This window comes from Leuciscus leuciscus (assembly GCF_965113295.1).
Source record: "Leuciscus leuciscus genome assembly, chromosome: 12".
NCBI classification, from domain to species: Eukaryota; Metazoa; Chordata; class Actinopteri; order Cypriniformes; family Leuciscidae; genus Leuciscus; species Leuciscus leuciscus.
Window position 1 is genome coordinate 33,754,925 of NC_138736.1, and position 24,534 is coordinate 33,779,458.

General features: G+C 34.8%; 1 protein-coding gene across 1 annotated transcript; it reads left to right on the forward strand.

The window, feature by feature from the left end:
* The first annotated feature begins 1,944 nt into the window (after positions 1-1,944).
* Positions 1,945-23,320, forward strand: fbxl20 (F-box and leucine-rich repeat protein 20). Its single transcript, XM_082186248.1, has 15 exons — positions 1,945-2,198; positions 8,303-8,364; positions 8,596-8,650; positions 8,829-8,903; positions 9,033-9,127; positions 12,427-12,495; positions 12,622-12,717; positions 12,800-12,926; positions 14,129-14,203; positions 14,289-14,419; positions 14,539-14,599; positions 14,699-14,743; positions 15,906-15,962; positions 16,268-16,480; positions 17,934-23,320. The coding sequence occupies exons 1-15, from the start codon at positions 2,157-2,159 to the stop codon at positions 18,039-18,041; spliced, it is 1,311 nt and encodes a 436-aa protein (XP_082042374.1). The 5' UTR covers positions 1,945-2,156; the 3' UTR covers positions 18,042-23,320.
* The last annotated feature ends 1,214 nt before the right edge of the window (positions 23,321-24,534 follow it).

Consider the following 24,534-nt stretch of genomic DNA (forward strand, 5'->3'; position numbering starts at 1 on the left):
AATATATTTGTTCTATCCCTGTTCTTGTGGGGACATTTTTTTGCATGTCCCCACGATGAAAACAGCTTATAAATCAATTATGGTTTTTTTTGAAAATGTAAAAAATGTTGAAAGATTTCTGATGGGTTTTGGGTTAGGAGATCAAATATACTTGTACAGCATGTGTGTGTGCGTGTGTGTGTCAAAGAGTTTTTATTAATAAGGGGCATTCCTTAATGATAATTTTCTTAGTTTTGTAAATGATGGCATGAAAACACTTTATGATTGTTCATTCCTAGAACACAGGTGCAATAACTCTTTCTCTAAAAACATGTAGTACCTTAAAGTCTTTATTGGCAGCATTTCTTGATGTGTGTTTAAACATTTCAAAGATGACGATGTTTTTTGTCTGAAATAAAATGTAGGAGATGGGCAAGATTTCAGTTTAATGGAGCTTTTCATTTGACCACCCTTCTGAATAAAACAATAGAAACCATCACAGACGTTCTAATGGTTTCTGCTAAAAATACCATTACAAAAATTACGAACCATCAAATCGTTAACCATTAAAACCATCACCTAATGGTTTCAGTAGCAGTGTTGCCAAGTTTGCAGCTTTCCCGCAGAATTGGGATATTTGTAAACTATTGCTGCATGTTGATTTCCCCCCCAGTGGTTTAAATGTTTGTTGTAATTGTAATTCACTGAAATGCATGTATTAAAATATTATACATTTAACCAATGATACAATTGTGCTAGATTATGAATTTTGTGCGAAAGCATTGGAGCTCCCAAAACACTGTTTATTATTAATACTAGTGATTTTCAAGATGAAATTGTGTATAACGCATAAGAGTGACTGTAAAATATGTATTTTAGGTTTGGGAATGGCATTTGTTGAGTTTGTGAGTTTTGATATTTCTACAGGGTCACTCGGCTTGTTTGGGGATATTTTTGATTGGCCTTTATATGATTGGCCTCCTGTAATGTGTTTTGGGCAATATTCCATTAGTATTTAATTGTTTTAACATGCCACCAATAGAAGGCAACAAATCACCAGTAGAGACCCACAGGGACCGTTACAGTTCCCACTAAAACCAATACAATTACATTATAATCATTAAAACCATTACAAATTCTACAAGGGTTTCTATTGTTTTGTTTTTTGCAGGAAAAGTTATATTCATGCATATAGTTAATTACAATTCTGCTAAATAACTAAATTGTAAAGAGTAGGGAAAGATAATTATGAATATAATATAATTCATAGTAAATGTGTATATTTTAGATGTATTTCTTTTTCTTAAGCTAATGTGTAAACCGATGTGCTCAACCATCCGGTTTCATTTGTTTGGGAAAACGCTGCCTCGTGTTACCACCACGATTGCGTCAAATGACGAAGGCCATCTTTGTGTTTTTATTGGCTAAGACCGCTGAAAAGGGAGCTGACGCACCGAACCCGGAAACGAGCATAACAATAACATGAAAACAAATGATTCACAGTCTGTACACTTTCCATACAACATTACGATAAACTATTGCACTTTTTCCAAGTAGTTTTGCACACATTGATCCGCACAAATATTTGAATTTCCTCAGAACGCCAAAGAAACTAACTTTCTGAGTAGAACTATAATACACTGAATTACTCTAAAATGTAGCTCACATATGTATATTTTATATAAAATAGATAATATTACCAGTTTGGTAATATGACAACTAAAAAACGGGTAATATTATATCATAAAGTAGTTATATTCGACCTTAAATACCATGAACATTGTCCACAGACAATTACTTGGAGACTATTACTTTTACTACGGTTACCACATCATTACACATAGCTTTAAAGTATCAAATATGAAAGCAGACTGGCAGATTCTTATGGACAGTTACCACTGCAATATTTATGAACAATAAGTTAATAGTAGTTTTCAGATGGGGAAACTGTCATGGTAAAGGGGAGGGGGTGATCCGCAACACACCAGGAGATAAGCTTGATTTGTTCATACTTCAACCACTGGGGCTCTTCTGCATCTTCGCCATATACAAACGCGAAGAAATGAAGTGAATTACGGCATGAGCTCGACGGAACCCAGCGGCACCGACACATCTGCGTCCTTTTAATAACCGGACGCGCTTTTCCTCTCCGGTTTACCGACTTTATAGTGTTCGGGATGGGTAAGGAGGTGAACGGCGTCTCTCGGAGTCGCTTTGAGGCGAGTAGTCACTGTTTATTTCCAGATTGACATGTCGATGTAAATAATCTTTCGTTTTTACTACTAAACGCCTGAAATAATACAGGATTATACGTGTTATTGCAGTAGAAGAGGCCGAGCTTCCGCAATCATATACGAGTTCAGCTCTTCTAATCGCTTGACAGTCAAAACACATTCATTAATGTATGTTGACCAAAGGCAGCATCAAATACATCATTATATCCCTTTTAAGTAGCTATATATTTTTTTCTCTTGTGAAATCTAGCCTACTTTGTGTCGAATTGTATAAACACAACCATTGATTAAAGCTTAGTGTGGCTCAAAAGGTGCTTTAAAATTTCTCGCTTATTTACGCGAAGCAACAGTAGGTTGCGATGTACGCTTCGATGGTTTTTATGAATTAAACTGGTTAGCTGAGATTATAGGAGACGGATAATGCTGGTAGGCCCACCGCAGGCTGGAGTGGGGGAAAACAGCCGGCCAAAACAAAAGCTGGATATATACACGGGCCTTTACGCGATAAAACACATCGCGTATCACAACTCATCACCACAGAAAGCAGTTGGGCCGGGTTACGCAAACATTTAGTTTGTTGTTCCCCTTGAAGGCTCAAGATCAGCCGTGTTTAAACAAGTTATAACTGTGTTTACATCGGGTGTCTCAAAACTTAGTGAGTTGACTACCTAGACTGCATTTTCGGGACTTCATAGGCGCGTGTAGCAGTTTTGGGCGCATCTGATGCTGTCTAGATAGGGAGCTCACTAGGTTTTGAGACACAGCCGCAACGTTGAGCCACATGGTATTGATGCTTTTATCGGGGGTTTATGTCTATAGAGTTGCTTTTAAAGATCAGACCCACACATGCACTCTGGGCAGTCAGACAATGTCAAAGTGAAACATTGTAGCCAAGTTACTAAAGATTAATTTGTTAAATAACACCACAATGTTGCTCTTCCCTAATAAGACTACCGAAAATTTACGATGGTATCCGGTTTTAACCACAATTACTTAACTATCTATAAACAGTGAACAACCTTCAAAGCCACATTAACCAGCCAAGGTGTTACATTACGTCCAAATCAACTTTTGTATGCCATTTAAATTATTTATTTATGATAACATAATGAAAGTGGCAATGCATCTTTGTAACATTTACTATTGTCCTCTATAGCAAAAGTAATGTAACGATGTGAACACATGTGATGCAATAATTCAAATGCCTAAAATGTCATGCATTCTGACAGCTTCTTATAATGTTTTAAAAGACCCATAATACTTCATTATGAGACATTGCAACAGCAACCGTGCCATTTAAGTGGAAACTGTGATAACTATAGTAAATGTTTGTAAAGGTACTAGGCCTAATCTCAGTATATTGCAAAGGCATGAATGTAATCAGTCTTTAAGCAGCGATGCATTGTGGCCAGCTTAAGCCTGTTTCTTTTTTTAGGATCAGAGTGATTATCTGGACATTGTTTTGGAGACGGCAGCATGAGAGTGATCTTTACAAATAACTGACAGCTCATATTATGTTTGGCTCCTTGATTGTTGCGATATTGTCAGAAAACATGGATATAGCATCAGCTGGTGGACTGATTTTGCCTTTACATACACGTATTTAGTTGCATTTGGCTAGTGTAATGGTAAAAGGAGCACAGCCATATTACATTTTCAGTATTGTACCAGTGGTAACCTGGCTACACAGTCAGTGTTGACCTAAATGTTACTGTTTAAATGGGGTTGTTTATGTGTCAACCGAATGTAAAGCCAGCGAATCAGAGAGCAAGAAACTGTGTTGCATTACATGTAAACCAGGAAGTAACTTTTTTTTTTTTTTTTTTTTTTTGTCATGAGAAGCTACCTAATATGACAGAGGTGATAACAAGAAGTGTTCATGGAGTAGCTGAGCTGTACTCAGTAGCAGTTTACTGTATATTACTGCAAAGATATTCAGAAAACCTGGAAACAAAATAAAAGGAGTAGCTGCTTTACCAACTCTTATTAACAACACCTACTGTAACAAAAGAATGATTATATTCCCTCATTTAAGTAAATCGAATACGTGTACCATTTATTCAAATATATATATATATAAAAAAACTGTTAAAGATTTTGTAAGCATATTGTGTAGTTGTGCTTGAGTCAATTGATTCATTTGTGATAATGCAATGAAACATGCCAAATTGTGTGACATAATTTTTGTCCAGACTGTCATACAAAGAAATTATGAAGACATACAAAAAATAAGAGAGATCCAACGAAATATTAATAACTGATTATTCTGTAGTATAATCGTGTAGTATAATCGTGTGTGTGTGTGTGTGTGTGTGTGTGTGTGTGTGTATATATATATATATATATATATATACACACACACACACACAGTATATAGTAAAGCACTTTGTGCTATGTCGCTTTAAAATAAAGTGTATATATATATATAAAAAAGCAAAAATATATAAATGGCTATAAAAATAAAGTTTATTATTATATATAAAGTTTTAAATATTAATATTATTATTTTTTAGTTATGGGATGAAATATATGCTCTAGACCTTTTATTTGTAATTTGTATATTCTTAATAATTATTATTCTCATTAAATTATAAGGATAATAAATTATAATTATAAGGAGACAAATGACTATATTCTCTGTAAAATAATAAACTAGCCTAAATATATAATACACTTAAGAATTATTCCATTTTATTTTTATTTGGTATCAAAGTATTACCCACACACGTCTTTGAGAGATCCATCCATGTAAAAACAATTGCAGGAGACATTGACATATAAAAGGGAGCTGGTCATGAGAAAAGTCGTCCGGCGATATAGTGTTTCTGATGAGCTGGAAACAAGGGATCAATCATTCCTGGTTTGTAACAGTCTGCATGTCACATGGCTTATCCTTAAACAAACAAACAAATGGAAAGAGAATGGATGGGTGAAAAGAAAGAGGAACAACACAACTGAGAGTTTGTGATAAAGAATACCTGTAAGCTGTCTAACATATTGTTTCTCTCTCAGCTGAGTCAGTGCTTTAAAGGCATAGTTCACCCCAAAAATGAAAGTTCTGGCATTATTTCACTCGCCCTCATGTCGTTCTAAACCTGTATGACTGGATTTCTTCTGTGCAACACAATAGGAGATGTTTAGCAGAATGTCCAAGTGATTTTTTTCCTCCCTCCTTTATAATGAAAGGAAACGGGCGTTGGGGTCGTGAAGTTCAAAAAATCCCGTTCACACCAAGAATGAGAGCTGTAAAGATCACTGTGGTGTTCACACCAATGGACGATAACATTCTGTTTATTATAAGCACACGCAGTTGTCGTCATCTGTCACTTTAAATGCTTGATCTCTTTAATGTCACATGGACTCTGATTGGCTGTGAATGTTTTTATTGTTCTTCAGCTGGAAAAACAGTTCTGAGAGGGATTCATACGATATCGCTCGTGTTGTTATCTGTCATAGTGTGGACTTTCCTATTGATCCCTTGATGTGGATTGTTCCTCTCACATTATACATTCTAAAGCTTTGACATCAAACCAGCAACAGTGTGTCTCGAGTTGCCAGGTTTGGATGTGAGATTTCAGAGTGTGTGTAGAGAATAACAACTGAAATGTTATCAACTGGCTTCATAAAAGTTGAAATATGAGTCATACGTTATACTTTTATGTTGCAGTACTCATTCTTTTTCATTATTGAAAAACATTTTAACATTCTTTTAGAAGAAAAGGGGCAAGTAACTTTTTATTTGAATGATTTTGGGTGAACGAAAACTTCAATTTTTGATTATTAGAGATGATTCTTATGGGATTGGACAGTGGTTTTCCTGTTGGTTTTCCCGGCAGGTTTCATTGTTGATTAGTGAATCAATTTGATCCCAGACTGCTGAGATCAAATTCTTGTTCAGATCAAGACAGGGATACAAATAGACATGTTTTTACAAAGGAATTTCCAGTGCACACAGAACAATTTATGTGCGCTCCACTATATTTGGATGTGAGGTTGTCACGTCTCAAAAAAAAAAAAAAGAAAAAAAAAGGAACATCCGGTCTGGACTGAATTATTCAGAAAGACAATCTGTTTCTCTTGTTACCATTTGGAAAAAAGGTTTTGTGGTTGGATGAAACCAAGTTACGACCTCTGGTGTTCATTTCTAGTATGTTCGGCACACATTGATTCAACCCTATACGACTAAATTTCAACTGTAGAAATTGGGATTAAATTTCTTTTTTCAGAATAATTTAGTTTGTTTCATTGTTTCAATGTTAAAATACATTCGGCACTACTGCCAATTAAATGACAGAATGAAGGAAAACAAGTGCTGTGAATTGCCTAATTCCTAGAAAAAATAGGGTACTGGAAATTTTCTGCCAGGACATTATCTGTCAAGTTTATAGACATTTCCTTTAACCCTACAACACAATGCAATACGTAAAATATGGGTGAAACCCCAGTGAAAATCAATACGGGCAATTCCTATTAACACGGTACTTCTTGTCCTATTTTTACAGACTTTTCTTAGTGTGGTGAAAATATTACGTCTAGATAAACCGGGACTGGTCTTAGATATTCCTCCTGCTGTTAGTGTTACCATGAGCTGAAAAGAGAATGTGTGAAGGCTTTGTGTGGGATTGAGGAAGCACAAACAAACTTTGCAAGAGATCGTTACAATTCTAAAGGTCAGAGAGAGAGAGAGAGTGCAAGAAACCTCCACTAACCTTATAAGGCAACTTTAAGGGGAAATATATGGTCAAATAAAGTCCTTTTTGAGGCCGGAGTCTGACGGATTTTTGTCATCTCATGACTAAAACTATTAAAAAGTCATTTTCAGTAATTGAAATTGATGAAAATTATAAATTAACTGAAATAAGTTTAAGTGTAAGTGAAGTACAACAGTTGCTAAAACAGAAATTTATTCATTTTTGTTTACGTTGATAAAAAAAACGTACATATACATGCATACATAGTTTAATATACAATAAGGTTTTATTAGTTAACTACTCAAGAATTAAGAATGAACAATACTTTTACAGCATTTAGTGAATATTAAATTCAACATTTACAAATGCGTTAAAATCAAAAGTTGCATTTGTTAACATTAGATAGCGATTAATAAATACAGTAATAAATGTATTGCACATTGTTAGTTCATCATAGTTAATATGTTAACAAATTAGACCTTATTGTAAAGTGTTACTACTATTAATTAATATTGGTAACTCTTGACAATAAGGTCTCATTAGTTATTAATGTTAGTTAATGCATTTACAATCATTAATTAACAATGAGCAATACGTTAATATTAGTTAATAAAAATACAAATGTTCATCGTTAGTTCATGCTAGCTCAGGGCTATTAAATAATGTTAGATACAACTTTTGATTTTAATAATGTATTAGTAAATGTTGAAATTAAGATTCATAAATACTGTAGAAGTTTTTTATGGTTAGTATCATATCAAGAGGATTCATATAATAGGATTCATATCAACTAATGAACAAAGTAATGGTAACAAATAGAATCTTATTGTAAAGTTTTACCAAAAAAAAAAAAAAAAAAAAAATGTCTAAGGCACATAACAAAATTGCTAAAAACAAAATGACCTAAACTTCATGAAAATTAACTGAAAATATAAAGATATAAACAAAATAAAAATATTAATAAATAACATAATAGTATGTAAATAATTCTAAAACAACACTGGCACGTTTAAGGAGTCATTCTTGACACCGTAAATAGCGTTTGGGTAACATGAAAGTTATTTCTGTAAAATAGTTTGATGCATTCATAATATTTCATTCTCTGGTATTGCATATCTTTGTATGAACTTAAAATGTAAACTTAATTTGAAGCTTGTGTAATGCCTTAAAGAACCTTGTTATAAAGCCAAAGCCTCTGCATTAGAACACGAAAGACACTTTTCAACAAAACTTGAAATCGACCACTATTGTTCTGTCATTCTGTGGTTCGAACTAAAGTATTGTCGTCTTTTTTATTGTTAAAAGTGTTTGATTTGCTGCAAAACACTGTAAACGCTGTTTACCTTTGAACTCACAAGACGCACAGTTTTATAAATGAATGTCTTTCTCTCTCCTCAGATGTTCTCCAATAACGACGAGGCTGTTATTAACAAGAAGCTGCCGAAGGAACTGCTGTTACGGTTGGTGTGAAACCCATTCGATACTTCTCTTTCTTCCTGCTTCATTTACTTATTTAAATCATCTCTTTTTGTTAATAGTATTAATCATCTCCATCTCCATCATGTTTCCTTATCTTTGCTGTCTTTATAGCATATAAATAATGACTGACTTTAATGACACGCTCTATCCTAACTATTTGTTAATGATGTTTGCTAATGGTTTTGATGTTCTCTTCTCTTTTCTCCCCACAGAATCTTCTCATTTCTAGATGTAGTCACACTTTGCCGCTGCGCACAAGTCTCACGAGTAAGTGTGATTTAGTCTAGGGACTTTATAGATTAGACTGGTTTTTTGTGGCACATTAAGTGTCTATTTTGACATTTGTTCATTTCATGAGCCATCCAAAAACAGTATTTTGTGAATTATACTGTATGTTGCTTATGATTATTGATTTTCTGTTTCTCACTTGCTCTCTTTGTCTCAGTCATGGAACCTGTTAGCCCTGGATGGAAGTAACTGGCAGCGCATTGACCTCTTTGACTTCCAGAGAGACATTGAGGTCAGTAGACTTTTTTTTTTTTTGACAGATGAAGTCAACATTTTCTTCTAGCTATTAAAATACAAGCAATTTCAGATGTAATTTAGTATGAAGGTGGCTAACAGATCTTAAAAATCTCTTCATGTATAGGGTCGTGTGGTGGAGAACATCTCAAAGCGGTGTGGAGGCTTTCTAAGGAAGTTGAGTCTTAGAGGATGTCTCGGGGTCGGAGATAGTGCGCTCAGGTAAGAAAGAGGTAGCAGATGAATGCTTAATGAGCACATTTTCACAGCAAAAAGATGAATATTCATTCTTAAAGACCCATTTGAAAGTGTTCTTTTACATTTACATTTGTTACAAATTATTTCTATTTCAAATAAATGCTGTTCTGGTGCTGCCTCTGAGCCAGAGAGAGCAGTTGTTATGTATAGGTGTGAAACAGCTTCACAAACAGTCTTTTCAATCACACAGAATCGTTATTTCTGTCTTAGAATAATTCAGAGGATCTCAGAAGTGCTGTAATAAAAGTCTATAGTTCGTATATAAACACTGATGTCTGCGGTAGCAATCAAAATAGAGTAAATCACCTTTTAAAAAAGTAACTTGACGCTTCAAGTAAAGATTGTATTAATTACACCATTACACCGGTAGATGGCGACAGGTGACTTAAAATGTATTTGTCATTGAATCATTTATTCAAGAGATTCATTCAAAAGCGCTGATTCATCCAGTAATGAAACAAGTGAAGTCTTTATGATTGAGTCTTTGAATCATTCATTCAAACCAACTTCAAAGTTGATTATATATTTTTTAAATGCACTGCAGCAATTAACATTTTGTCAGACCTCTAGTAAATTGCATGTTATTTTGTTTAGTTGCCTATTTAGAATCGTGGAATAATCATGTTATCTATTTTAAACAAAAAATCGTGATTCTCAATTTCTCCAGAATCGTGCAGCTCTTATTGCAGCCTTAGTGAGCATAAGAAACTTCGGGAACACTTTACAATAAGGTTCATTAGTTAACATTAGTTAACTACCTTAGTTAACATGAACTAAGAATGAACAATACTTCTACAGCATTTATTAATCTTAGTCAAAATTTATTTCAACATTTACTTATACATTATTAACATTTATATTTTTTAACATTAGGTAATGAAAGTGAAAAGTGAAAGTGACACGTAACGGCCAAGTATGGTAACCCATACTTGGAATTTGACCTCTGCATTTAACCCATCCAAGTTAATGCACACACATTAGGAGCAGAGTAGTGAGTAGTTAACACACACAGACACTGCAAACGTGGATACACACACCCAGAGCAGCGGGCAGCCTTTGTGTGGCGCCCGGGGAGCAATTAGGGGTTAGGTGCCTTGCTCAAGGGCACCTCAGTCATTTCCCACCGGCTCTGGAATCGAACCAGCAACCTTTGGGTTACCAGTTCAACTCCCTAACCACTAGGCCATGACTGCCCCATAATGCACTGTGAACTAACATGAACAAACAATGAACAGCTGTATTTTTATTAACTAACATTAACAAAGATTAACCAATACAGTAACAAATGTATTGCTCATTGTTAGTTCATTTTAGTTAAAGGGATAGTTCACCCAAAAATGAAAATTATCCCAGGATTTACTCACCCTCAAGCCATCCTAGGTGTATATGACATCAAAGAGCATCATAAAAGTGCTCCACACGGCTCCGGGGGGTTAATAAAGGCCTTCTGAAGCGAAGCGATGCGTTTGTGTAAGAAAAATATCCATATTTATCACGTTACAAAGTCAAATTCTAGCTTCCGGCCAAACGGCCATACGCAGTCTACTTACGTCTACAGCGCAACCTACGCAACTTGTGACGTCGGAAGTGGCGTAGTGTGTCATGGCGTAGCGTAAATATCAGCAGTGCGTCGCATTACTCGCATAAGTTGCGCTTTAGACTTAAGTGGAATCCGTATGTTCGTTTGGCCGGAAGCTAGTTATTTAATTTATAAAGTTTTAAATATGGATATTTTACTTACACAAACTCATCGCTTGGCTTCAGAAGGCCTTTATTAACCCCCCCGGAGCCGTGTGGAGCACTTTTATAATGGATGGATTCACTTTGATGGACTTCAAAACAGAAACAGCAATTCACTGCCATTATAAAGCTTGGAAAAGCCAGGACATTTTTTTATATAACTCTGATTGTATTCGTCTGAAAGAAGAAAGTTATTTACAGCTAGGATGACTTGAGGGTGAGTAAATCATGGGCTAATTTTCCTTTCTGGGTGAACTATCCCTTTAATACATTAACTAATGTTAACTAATGAACCTTATTGTATGTAAAGTGTTACTGAAACTTCTTTCAAAAACATTATAAAATCATACAGACCCCAAATTTTTAAATGGTAGGGTATACATTATATCAGTTCATGCTATCTCAGGGAAATTGTTGGGTTCTATTTTGAAGTTGGTGTGAATGATGAAATGTCCCTACTACCTAATAGATCTCATTGAATTAGAATAGGTGTTGTGAGAGAGCCCACCTGTCTTTGTGGCTCTGTTTACATCTGGTATCAAGATGCGTTTTGGTCGATCAGATCACAAGTGGACGACGCTAAATACAGGTGTAAACGGGTTCAAAATATTTTGAGCTGGTCCACTTTCGACCACTACCAGAGGTAGTCGAAAGCGCATTTGACCGGATTGATTTTGTAGAGTTAACGCTCATGTGATCTAATGTGTTTGAAACCCCGTCTACTCTCTGCCTACTGACCTAATGCTTAAACATAATGGGAAGCATGCTAGCCAGACGGGATTGAACTTTTTTTCCGGCTTGAGACCCAAATTTGGTTTGAAGACGACAAACGTGCCAAGCACAATGTTCTCTCACCATTCCAGATTTCTAACACACTCACAGTGTTCGGTGTGGTCTTGTGGCTATCCGAGCAGAAACGAAAGCTGCTGACCAAAACGCATCTTAATACCCCGTTTAAACAGGGCCTGTGTCAACTCTAAAGCAGAAAAGACCGACCAATCAGAAACGCTTTTGCCTGTCAATCATTTGAATAAAAAAAAACTGATTCGTTCACGTCATTCTTTTTTTTCATTTTTATATATGCACCCTTGTAATCTTTTATCAAAATAACTTCCCCTCCCTCTTTCAGCAACATCTCTTCTCTTCTCTGATGATGCGTTTACTGGCGTGAGGGCGGGACAACCTGTCACTCACATGAGATCGACCAATAGTAAACCACAACCATCCAATCAAAACCCCATGGACAAAATCAAGTCCCGCCCTACATGTTTTCTTGTATGAGATGCCGTTACACTCAGATATACGTCACAATAAGGAAGAAAAGACTATCGCAACATTCATGCCATTTCATGTTGACTTTTAGACCTGTCAAGAAAGTAGATTGCCTCTTTAATAAGAATGAGTTTAGTAATGCTTTCCATTCTGAAGGACATCACATATGGACTAAAGACATTATTGCGACTTGGAGGGAAATTCAAGCATTGTTTAAAGTTTAATCATGTAAAATTTCCTTTCTCTCGTAGAACGTTTGCCCAGAACTGCAGAAATATTGAGCTGCTCAGTCTCAATGGCTGCACCAAGATCACTGACAGGTAGGTGTGTGTGCGTGTGTGTGTGTGTGTGTGTGTGTGTGTGTGTGTGTGTGTGTGTGTGTGAGAGAGAGAGAAAGAGAGAGAAAGTGCTGTTTGATCTCCATTGAACTTCTGTCTTTTTTGCAGTACCTGTAACAGCTTGAGTAAATTTTGTCCCAAACTGAAGCACTTGGATCTCGCCTCCTGCACCTCAATCACGAACCTGTCCCTCAAAGCTCTGAGGTCAGAGGTCGCAGACACACACACTTGCTGGTTATGCAGAATGCTTCTCTAGGGCTAAATGTCTCTCTGTGTGTCATTTCAGCGAGGGCTGTCCTTTGCTAGAGCAGTTGAACATCTCGTGGTGTGATCAGGTGACCAAAGACGGCATACAGGCACTTGTGAGATGTTGTCCAGGACTCAAAGGCTTGTTCCTCAAGGGCTGCACACAGGTGAGACTGGACTTTCACATCATCCTTCAGCCCTCTTCGCTGTTCTTCCCCTTTTCTGTGTTATTTAAAGCCACTTGTAGCATTTCGAATTGAACTAAAGCTAAAATAATATCTAAATGTAAAACCATAAGGTGTGCAATAAGGTATCTTTTGTTAACATTAGTTAATGCATTAGCTAACATGAATTAATAATGAGCAATTTTTTTTTTAGTAATTCATCTTTGTTTATGTTGGTACAAATATAATTGTTTATTGTTTGTTAATTCATAGTGCATTAACTAATGTTAACAAATGCATCTTTTGATTTTAATAACACAATAGTAAATGTTGAAATTAACATGAACTAAAATTAATAAATGCTGTAGACGAATTGTTCTTTGTTAGTTCATGTTAACTAATGTGAAGGAACAAAACCTTTTGCCTTGGCAACTAACTGAAAAAAGTTCAAGGTAAAGTACTAAAATTGCTAAAACTAAAATTGGAAATAAAAAATAAAGCTATATACATATATATAAGTACATAACACAATTGTTAAAAACTAAATTATATATATTAAAATGAAAAAAAAAGCTTGAATTAAAATTTAAGTACTGAAATGACTAATACTGAAATAAAAATTAAAGCTATGTAGAAATTAATTAAACAACAAAAACTAATAATAATTACAAAAGCACATAACAAAAAGAATAAAATTTAAATGAAAGTGAAAATATAAAGATAAAAGCTTCAAAAGATAAAAGTATATGTATATAGTCCTGACCCAAACTCATGGCATTGGTTGACGCACAAGTTAAGCAAACGGGCCACAGTGTTTACAAAAAGCAAAAGATTATTCATCAACTGACATGTGAAAATGTGGTTCATGTTTTAACATCTAGATTAACCATGGTTATCAACATTGAAACTTCCTTTTTCATGCAATAATAACCTGATAAGGGCAAAAAGAACAAAAGACACAAAGATAAACAGATAAACATAGTCCATATGCTATCATATCTCTTTAGAAGACTTTTATGGTAATTGTTGTCATTGATTTGTTGTCACTGAATCTCCACATTTTGTATTCTATGTAAAAACATATGGGTTTGACACAACATGAGGGTGAGTAAATGATGACGGAAGTACCGTACTGTCTCTTTAAATCCGATCAATCGTTTAGTAGCACATTATCTGTCTCTCTTTTATGTTTTCTCTCTTTATAGTTGGAAGACGAAGCATTAAAGCATATTGGAGCACATTGTCCAGAGCTGGTCACACTCAATTTGCAGACGTGTTCAGTAAGACTCACACATTCACATTCTCTCATACACTGGATGGGATGGTTTCCTCATCTAGGTATATCTCTGTGTGTGAATCGAGCAGCAGATCACAGATGAAGGTCTTATAACCATATGTCGCGGGTGCCATCGGCTGCAGTCTTTGTGTGTGTCTGGCTGTGCAAACATCACAGATGCTATTCTCAATGCCTTGGGCCAAAACTGCCCTCGTCTCAGGTACATAACACACACACACACACACACATAATCAAACCCATGCATTTGCATGCAATCACCCATTACCCAATTTGTATCCTCTTTTCAACTTCGAACCATTGACATTTTTGTCTCTGTAGAATATTAGAGGTGGCTCGCTGCTCTCAGCTTACAGATGTAGGCTTCACCTCACTAGCACGGGTGAGTAAGCAATCTGACAACCACAAACCTCCATCTGTGCTGAACCTCTGGAGCTTCTAACAACAGAAATCAAGCACATCATTTCCTCTTATTTTACAGAATTGTCATGAACTAGAAAAGATGGATTTAGAAGAGTGTGTACAGGTGAGTCAGAATGAAAATACATGATTACAAAATGTTAAAATGTTGTTAAATACAGTATTTACATTTTTATTAATTCTACATTATGCATATATCATTTGATGAAACCCTCAATTGAAGTCCATTGAAGTGATCAATCACTTTTGCTGATGATAATTCTCAAAGTCTTTGAAATTGATATGGAGACTCTTAAAAGTGCCCCTATTATGCTTTTTTGGATATTACTTTTCATGTAGAGTGCAGTATAGCTCTTTGTGAAAGTAAAAAGTTTCAAAGATCAAATGTCTCGCAAGAGAAGGAATCAGTTCTGCAATTCTTGTCTGTCTTCCTTCTTGAACCTACTAAGGTTTTTGCATAACATTTGCATAATGCCAGCTTATGGCCTTATGCTGCCTGTGAATGACACTGCTTTGACCCGTCCTCAAACACTGTAGTTGTAGCTGAGGCCTGGAAGAGTTTGTGCTAAAGAGTTTGGAAGAGTTTGCGCATGTGAAAGCAAATTCACTTTGCATGCATTTGCAGAGCATGAGGACTCAAGCTCGAATTGATACAGTAAATCTGACGCCTTTGATTAGGTGGTACGAGTGATAGTTCTACCATATTTGTAACAGGGAGTTTGTTAATGATCTGAGATGTCATCGCTCTGCTGCAGAATTTTAAAGTCTCATTTAAAGTATTACTGTGTATCAAGTGCTGAGGAAGATCCGGAGCTGAAATTCAGATATTTTCAACATGCGCTGTAAGTGGTGGACCAATCACAACAGACTGGCCATCTGACCAATCAGAGCAGAGTAGTTTGTTTATTTGAAGGTTAAATTGCAAGTCTGAATGTATCCTCTAATTCTACATTTGGGTTTTTATAATCATTGTTTATAACTTGAGGATTTTTTTTTTTTAACAAAGAGGACTAGAGGACCTAGAGGACCCCCTAGATCCCAAAATATATTTTTATTATAGACATTGACTGTGTGATTGCAATTATTTGTCTTATCTGAAATGAAAAGGATTATAGTTCCTAATTTGATTTACTCTTTTGTTGATTATCAATGAATGCAGTTAGCATGAATATTTATAATTATATATATTTATTTATTTATTAATGCATGTAAATTGCTCTATAAAATGTTATAAAAGCCTTGTTATAACTTTTAATCTTTCTCTATAGATTACAGATGGAACGCTCATCCAGCTATCTATACACTGCCCTCGACTCCAGGTTCTGGTAAGGGTTTAAAAACAAAATTTACAATAAAAAAAAACATACATTTGTATTTTAGTGGGGTCAATTTAATGTGTTAGCTTGGTGTGATTATTAATAAAAAAAAAATGATTTAAAATTTTTTTTATCTGCCACAATAATGTCACAATGTCTTATTTTCATTTGAGGGCTTTTCTCAGCTAATATTTATACATGTGATTTATTAATTGCAATTAATCCGAATATGTAATTAATACTAATAATTTCGGAAACATTCCTTGGGTGTTATGGGCTTGTTTATGTGTTTGTTGTTGTCACTGATGTTTCAGAGCTTGTCCCACTGTGAGCTGATTACTGATGATGGCATCAGGCAGCTGGGCAGTGGACCCTGTGCTCACGACCGACTGGAGGTGGTGGAGCTCGACAACTGCCCGCTCATCACAGATGCTTCATTAGAGCATCTGAAAACCTGTCACAGCCTGGACCGCATCGAGCTGTACGACTGTCAACAGATCACCCGCGCCGGCATCAAGCGCTTGAGGGTGAGACCTTTTTATGCTTATGCAGTGAGAGGTAAAACATAGTGGTTTGTTGTTTCTTATCTTATGGATATACTACAATACAACTTATTTGGGATATGTATAGATTTAGGTTTGATTTGCAGTTCTTGGTATGGTTCAAGAAATGTATGAATTTGTTTAAATGGGTTCTAAAGATATTACAAGTGTAAATAATTGCTCTGATTAGATATTTTCATTGATGATGTGTGATGCTTCTCGAAATCTGAAATTAGGTTCCATCCAGTATGGTTTAGGTTCATAAGAAGTGTCTTATGCTCACCAAGGCTGCATTTATTAGATGGAAAATACAGTAAAAACAGAAATATTATTCCAATTTAAAATAACCATTTTTGAATTTATTTTTATTTTTATAAAGTTTGTTTCTGTGACGGAAAAGCTGAATTTTCAGCATCATTACTCCAGTCTTCAGTGTCACATGATTCTTCAGAAATCATTCCAATATGATGATTTGGTTCTCAAGAAAGATTTCTTATCAATCAACAATTTTGATGCTTAGAATTTTTGTGGAAACCATGATTTTTCAGGATTATTTTAATAGAATTAAATGGAGCATTTATTTTAAATAGAAATCTTTTGTTATAAATGTCTTTACTGTAATTTCTGATCAGTTTAATGCATCCTTATTGAATAAAAGTATTTATTTATTAAAAAAAAAATCTTACTGAAAAGTTATGAATTAGGATAAACTGCCAAATGCATAAATGTAATTGTAAAAACAAAACTGTAAATGTAAATTTAAATTGTAAATGTTAAAATTGTAAATGTTAAAAATGTAAAATGTAAATTGTAAATGTTAAAACCAGTTGTTTCTGTATTCTTTGAATAGAAAGTTCAAAAGAACAGCCTTTATTTGAAATGGAAATATTTTATAACATTACAAATGTGTTTTACTGTCACTTTTGGACCGTATAAAAGTATTAGTTTCTTTTCAAAGAAATCGTACTGTCCCCAAACCTTTTAACGGTAGTGTAATACATTAAAGATATATGTATATATAATAGATATAGAAAATAGATATTTTAAAGGTTATTGTAACAACTAAATTAAATATAAAGATTAAACAATTGCACATATTTTACAGCTTAAAATAACCATTTATTTTAAGCAGTCATGTCTATTTTAGACAATACACAATTACAGTTGTATTTTAGACAACATACAGTTATTTGATTAAAATCAATGAAAAGCATTAGACAACAGAAGACATTAATTAGTTGATGATCCGTTGACACGGCTGTCTGTAGAGTTCGTAATGAACACAAGAGGGAGCTCACACAACACATCAGCCTGTGCTGATCATCAAATGCACTGATGTTCATGTTTATTGTGTTTTGGTGAGCAGTCCATATGTTTGGGCATTAGATTTAGTTTCTTTTTTTATGTACTTTGTTTCTTTTTCCATCTTCATCTTTAGACTCACTTGCCCAACATTAAAGTTCACGCCTACTTTGCACCCGTGACTCCGCCTCCATCGGTGGGCGGCAGCCGCCAGAGGTTCTGCCGCTGCTGTATCCTTCTATGATGTAAAGCGGACTGTGCATCTTGACCTCTCACCCCCTGGTCCACCTAGAGCACGTGCTGGTGGGTCCCGGGTCAGAGCGCACGGGAGTGACCGAGAGACATACAGAACTCCACACCCAGTCATGAGCTTTAATCAACACTACAGTCCATTCAATGGCTTTATACAAGACTCTTATAGGGTAATTAAAGTGGACGAATTGGGGGAATGTGCTACTTTGTTCATTGCAAACTTTTTGGAGAACAATGGGGCCTTTCTGAAAAATAAATGGCCACTTGTTATTGGATGGACCACCTCGATTTGATTCGAGATCGTGGTAGAAACAGGAGACGATCACAAGGTAACCAGCTCATCTTTCTTGCCCCCAAACACACAGTAATGGTGGTCTTTAACCTGTGAGCCCCTAAAGACACACATTCAAACACATCTCTCACATACACATACACATGGATTCTCTTTCTCTCTGTGTTTGTGTTGCTCTCGTGGCTTTGTTAAACTTAGAGCAGAGACTGAATATTTTTAAAGCATGATTAATTTCCAAGTCTTGCTTTTTATTTATTTATCGGTCTGTACTATTTAGAAGGTGTCAGAGTTACAATCGAGATCCAGGGCATACAGATTTAGGCTATATTAAAAAAGGCAAGTGGGAAAATGTGTATGTTTTGGGCGGATGAGCGAGTGTCTTGGGTGCTGCACTGTGAAGTGTGCGTGTGCGTGTGCGTGTGCGTGTGCGTGTGCGTGTGTGTGTGTGTGTGTGTGTGTGTGTGTGTGTGTGTGTGTGTGTGTGTGTGTGTGAAAATCTGTCATTCGTGATGATGGAGAGAACGGCAGTGGGCTTCATTCATGAAACAAGCAGAATTCATTTTTCTCATAAATTCAGTACTTCACCTTGGCTTGTGGTCCTTAAGAAAAATAACACCCTTTTCACATTCTCATTAATTAATTTAAAATAAACTAAATAATAAATACCAAATACATACTTTGAGATGTGGTGGAAATGATCTTGATTCAGAAAAATTAGTTCAAATAACACACACACACACACACACACACACACATACACACACACACACATACACAAACTCTCACACTCACACACTCTCGCACACATACACACTCTCGCACACATGCACACAAACTAACTCACACACACACACACACACACACAAACCTTACTCTCTCTCTCTCTCTCTCTCTCTCTCTCTCTCTCTCTCTCACACACACACACACACACACACACACACTCTCACTCTCATTAGAATCATGTATATGTATGTGTATATATATAAAATATATGTACATATATATGTATGTATGTGTGTGTGTGTGTGTTTGTTTATATATATATATATATATGTGTGTGTGTGTATATATATATATATATATATGTATGTATGTATGTATGTATGTGTGTTTACAATTCACATACACACACACATACATACACACATATATATATATATTTGTGTGTGTTGTTTGAACTGAAATTTTTCATTTTCATCACATCTATCAAATCTATTCTCATCAAAATATTTCATACATTTGCTAGCATTATACTATCATCTATTATTATATGTTATATGACAATCATGGAAGTGGTTTATGTTTAGATCATATTTTTTAAAAAAATGTAATAATATTTTTATGATGGTTTAAGATAAGTTGAAGATTGAAAGTCGGGGTCTAGGATGAAGGTAAGACAACAGAATATATACATAAAAGACATTTGAAAAAAATAAAGAAATAGCAAAGGCATGATAATAAAGTTTCGTTGACAGTTTTAAACTTCCCACTGAGATACAAAGTCCTCTCAGCTGAATTTCCGAAGGATGTTTTGCAAGCAATTTCCACAGTAATTAATTTGTTCTTGTGTTTCATGAATGAGGCCTGATGTGTTTTAGCGGTGTTTGTTTTTCACGTCGCCACTGATTCTTCTGCGTCCTTAAAAGAAAGTGAGCAAATAAATCAACCGATTACAATCAGTCATCCGCTGACTTCTAAAGTACACGAACATGATTTCTGAGCTGATGTACTCCGATTATGAAAACAATCAAAAGCGTTTGTTCTAGAATGTTTGTTGTACTTGTTTTCATCATGATTGTGGTCTTCTCAGTTTAGCCTCTGTTTTGAGTCATGTGAGGCCACTTGTGAAAATGTCTATTTTTCTTTTTGTGAATTTCTGTAGGTAAGCATTAGATAATGACCTTATTGAAATGAGTTGCTATATATGTAGAATATTTTGATAGGGCTTTATGAAAGAATACGGATGAGCTGGATGCCATATATATGCTGTTTTTGTGGCATAAAAACTTCATTGTTTCAAATAATGATATTACAATAAGCCGCTTTTAATAAAATTTCTATTCAGTTGCTCCAAAAAGTACACTTTACACTTCAGACAGAGAGGATCACGGCTGGGATTAACACACTGAACTCATTTTATTTCCCTCGCACTCTTTAGACAAAAGTATTCCAGAGGAATCATGCATATATGCAATAAAAAGCAGTATTTCGAAGAAGGTTTTCTAAATGCTGTGATAGTATGAGACTCATAGATGTCATCAGGTGCTTTGTCTTTTTTTGGTCTTTTGTCTTTATTTAATTTTGACTCGACTTTTGACTTCCGTTTGCAGTCAGAGATGTGCATTTCATTTTCAGCTGTGTATGAGATCATCTGTGATGCACTTGATCTCTTTCTTCACATTTTTATGCATTTGTAAGTTCTCATGACTCCTTTCAGTGTAGTTCACAGTATGTCTGATGATATAAGAGCAATTTCATCAGGTTTGAGACAATCGCTGATCAACAAGATGCTCTCAGAGCAACACGACAAAGCTGAAATGTGATTCACATAATGCAACAATCTTTCTAGAGACTAATAATAACTGACTGTAGCTGTAGTTTCTGTTATACACTGCCACTGAACAGATTTCTTCAGGCATGCTGGAACTTCTAGAGCATTAAACTACACATCTGAGCCATCCTGGAGAAATCAGTGTTTCTAGGTGGAAGCATTAAAGGGATAGTTCACCCCAAAAATGAAAATTCTGTCATTAATTTCTCACCCTCATGTCGTTCCAAACCTGTAAGACTTTCATTCATCTTCGGAACACAAATGAAGATATTTCTGATGAAATCTGAGAGCTCTCTGAGCTTTTCCCAGAAGTGCTGCACTGTGTTTAAAACGTGAACGGTTTATATTTGAACCCTCAGATAAGAGAAATTTCATAGAGAAATTAAGTTTATTTTAAGACAATTAAGATTTTTGTATTGTGACATTATTTCATTATTTCCATATAATTAAGGAAGTGCATATATATGTGTATATATATTTATATGTGTGTGTGCATGCGGGTGTTTGTATATACATATGTACATTTGTATACATGTATATAAACACACACACACACACAATATATAAATGCATGTATACCCACTGTTGGACATCATTATCAAATTAAGTAAACTATTCAATAAATACTGTACACTTTATTTATTTTTAAAAATCTGTTTTTAAATTAACTGGTTTATTAATATGAAAATGTCACAATACAAAATAATTAAATATTTGTAGAATCGTTTTCATTTCTTGTACAAAAAAAAAAAAATCTTGAATGGTAACAATTACAATAAGGTTTCATTAGTTAACATTAACATTATTTTACATAATGCACTTTTACAGCATTTAGTAATCTTTGTTTATGTTAATTTCAACGTTTACTAATACATTATTAAAATCAAAAGTTGTGTTTGTTAACATTAGTTAATCCACAATGAAGTAACATGAACAAACGACGAACAGCTGTATTTATTAACTAACGTTAACAAAGATGAACAAATATGCTGATTTATTTCACGCAGCCGTTATTTTGAAATCGAAAGCGAGGCTCCGGTGGGAAGAAAACCGGAAGTGTCGCCTTTAATCACAGGAGAGTCGTGAATGCGATGGCGTATTGTTGTGTTTAATGATGGTGTGTCAATACATTTCTTTCATACTTTAGACTATATACAGTGAAATTCATTTATAAATAAAATAAATTTTTTTATATATAATTCAGATTGTAAAAAAAGAAGCAGGAATGAACTATATACATATCCTATATTGAATAGTAACATCCAATAGTGTAAATCGCGGCAGCAGCTTCAGGTTGGTAATCCAAGGCATTGTTGTTTATCTTTACTTCCGGGGTTCTTCCCACCGGAGCCTCACTTTCGATTTCAAAATGGCGGCTGCGTGAAATCAGCGTATACAGTAACAAATGCTCATGGTTAGTTCATGTTAGTGAATACATTAACTAATGTTAACTAATGAAACCTAAAGTAATGCGTTTCCAAAAACTTTTATTTTTTATTTTTTTTATATCTCTTGATTTTTGGGGTGAAATGTGACTTTCCTTCATACATGTTCCTTTCACATCAATGTTGTCACGTTGCTTTTTAGGAATGCCGTAAGGGAAGCTTGCGAGCCAACTAATTTGTTCAGAATGTTTCTCTTATTACAGAGTTAAGCACTGCGCCAAGTGTTTTTCGGAAACCTGTCGCAATAATGCCAGTGTATTTCCGGGTATACTATTTTTAGTCACATTTTCTGCTTTTAGATTTCCTCGCATTAACAGACATGTTGACAAGGAATATTCTGTCTCTGTGTTTAATGTCTGTGTCCCTTCTTTGCATTTGTCCTTTATTAAGACTGCAGTTAATGGAGAAAATGAACCATGAGCAGTTGCACTGACACATTATAACTGATGTGCTTGTATCTAACTCCATAATACAAGTATTGTCATTTTTAAATTGTAGTATAGCAGACATCGAGTTGACTTACTAGAAGCTAGTAATACTGGGAAGGCCACGAAACATTGACGTAATTTCTAAATAGTACTGCTTTAAGTCATATATGCAGTTTTCAGGTTATGTTAAAAAATATTCTGCCCCTTGTTCCTGTTTTGTTGTATTTTTACCTTTTATGCCGAATAACCTCATCTGATTCTCTTTCTGTCTGTCTTGTCATTTTCACACCCACACACACACCCACACACACACACACCCTCTTAATCAAGTTACCTTGTTATCAATGAGTGTGTTGATCTTGTGGAGTTTTTGGGCTCTGATCTTGGGATACACTGACACATTTACAATTTGGGGGTCACGGTTTGACTCAAGGACATTAGATTTTGGTCCATGGGGATTGAAACCCTCACAAAGACTGTACTTCGACTTTTTTTTTTTTTATACAATTAACCAATATAAATGGATATGGCAGTATGAATAAATATATAACTATATATTATTAAGAGATGTGTGATCTTTTCTGTTATTCCTTAGACTTATGTTTGTCCCTCAAACTTTTAACAGTGAGCTGCTGTCATTGACGTGGAGGTTCAGAGACAATCAAATTGTTTTTGAATTGATCTACAGAGTTGGTAATTGATCCTGCAAATATATATGATAATTCTTACTATTGAATGTATAGTTCCACTATAAAAATGAATTACTATAGTAAACAAATCAACCAAACAAACAACCGGTTTGGTGTCTTGGAGGCCAAATCCCAAATTTATTTTCAACTCATTAAAAATGTGTTGAGTCACTCAGACTGTCACTGGTACAGTGTCTGGGGAGTTCATATGATAGTTTAAACCATGAACTAGTTTTACTGGAATCATTACAGTGAGTACGCGAGAACTGACGTGTTTCTGCATTTGTGCTAGAAACATGAAACTGAGATTACGGGTAAAAGGCCATTGTGTGATGACAAATGAAGTAACTTCTTAAAGTAAGGAGGAGGAAAAATAATGGATTGAAAAGACTTAAAGGGATACTCCACTTTAAAATGAAAATTCTGTCATCATATACTCACCCTCATGTTGTTTCAAACCTGTATGAATTTCTTTCTTCTGCTGAACAAAGGAAGATATTTAGAAGAATGTCAGTATCCAGACAGTTTTAGATACCATTGACTTCCATAGTAGGAAAAAATATATACTATGGAAGTCAATGAGACCAGAAACTGTCTGGTTACTGACATTCTTCTAAATATCTTCCTTTCTGTTCAGCAGAAGAAAGAAATTCATAAAGAATTGAAACAACATGAGGGTGAGTATATGATGACAGAATTTTCATTTTAAAGTGGAGTATCCCTTTAAATACATCATTGTATTCTTATATATATATATAATTGATTTCATTCAGCAATAAGGACGCATTTATTAAAAGTGACAGTAAAGATGTTTGAAATTATTTCTATTTTAAATAAATGTGAATAATAATAATAATAATAATAAAAAGAAGCACCACAACTGTTTTCAAAGCTGATAATAATCAGAAATGTTTCTTGAGCAGCAAATCCTCATATTAGAATGATTTCTGGATGATCATGTGACACTGAAGACTGGAGTAATGATGCTGAAAATTCAGCTTTGACATCACATGAAACAAATTATATTTTAAAATATACTTTAATAAAAAAAACAGTTATTATATTATAGCAGTTATTATA

What these genes read in the sequence shown, in the direction of transcription:
- fbxl20 (XM_082186248.1), top strand. Translation starts at nt 2,157, where the DNA reads ATGGGTAAGGAGGTGAACGGCGTCTCTCGGAGTCGCTTTGAG. An exon ending in TCCTCAAGGGCTGCACACAG is followed by an intron (nt 12,927 to 14,128) that starts GTGAGACTGGAC and finishes CTCTCTTTATAG; the next exon opens with TTGGAAGACGAAGCATTAAA. An exon ending in ATTTAGAAGAGTGTGTACAG is followed by an intron (nt 14,744 to 15,905) that starts GTGAGTCAGAAT and finishes CTTTCTCTATAG; the next exon opens with ATTACAGATGGAACGCTCAT.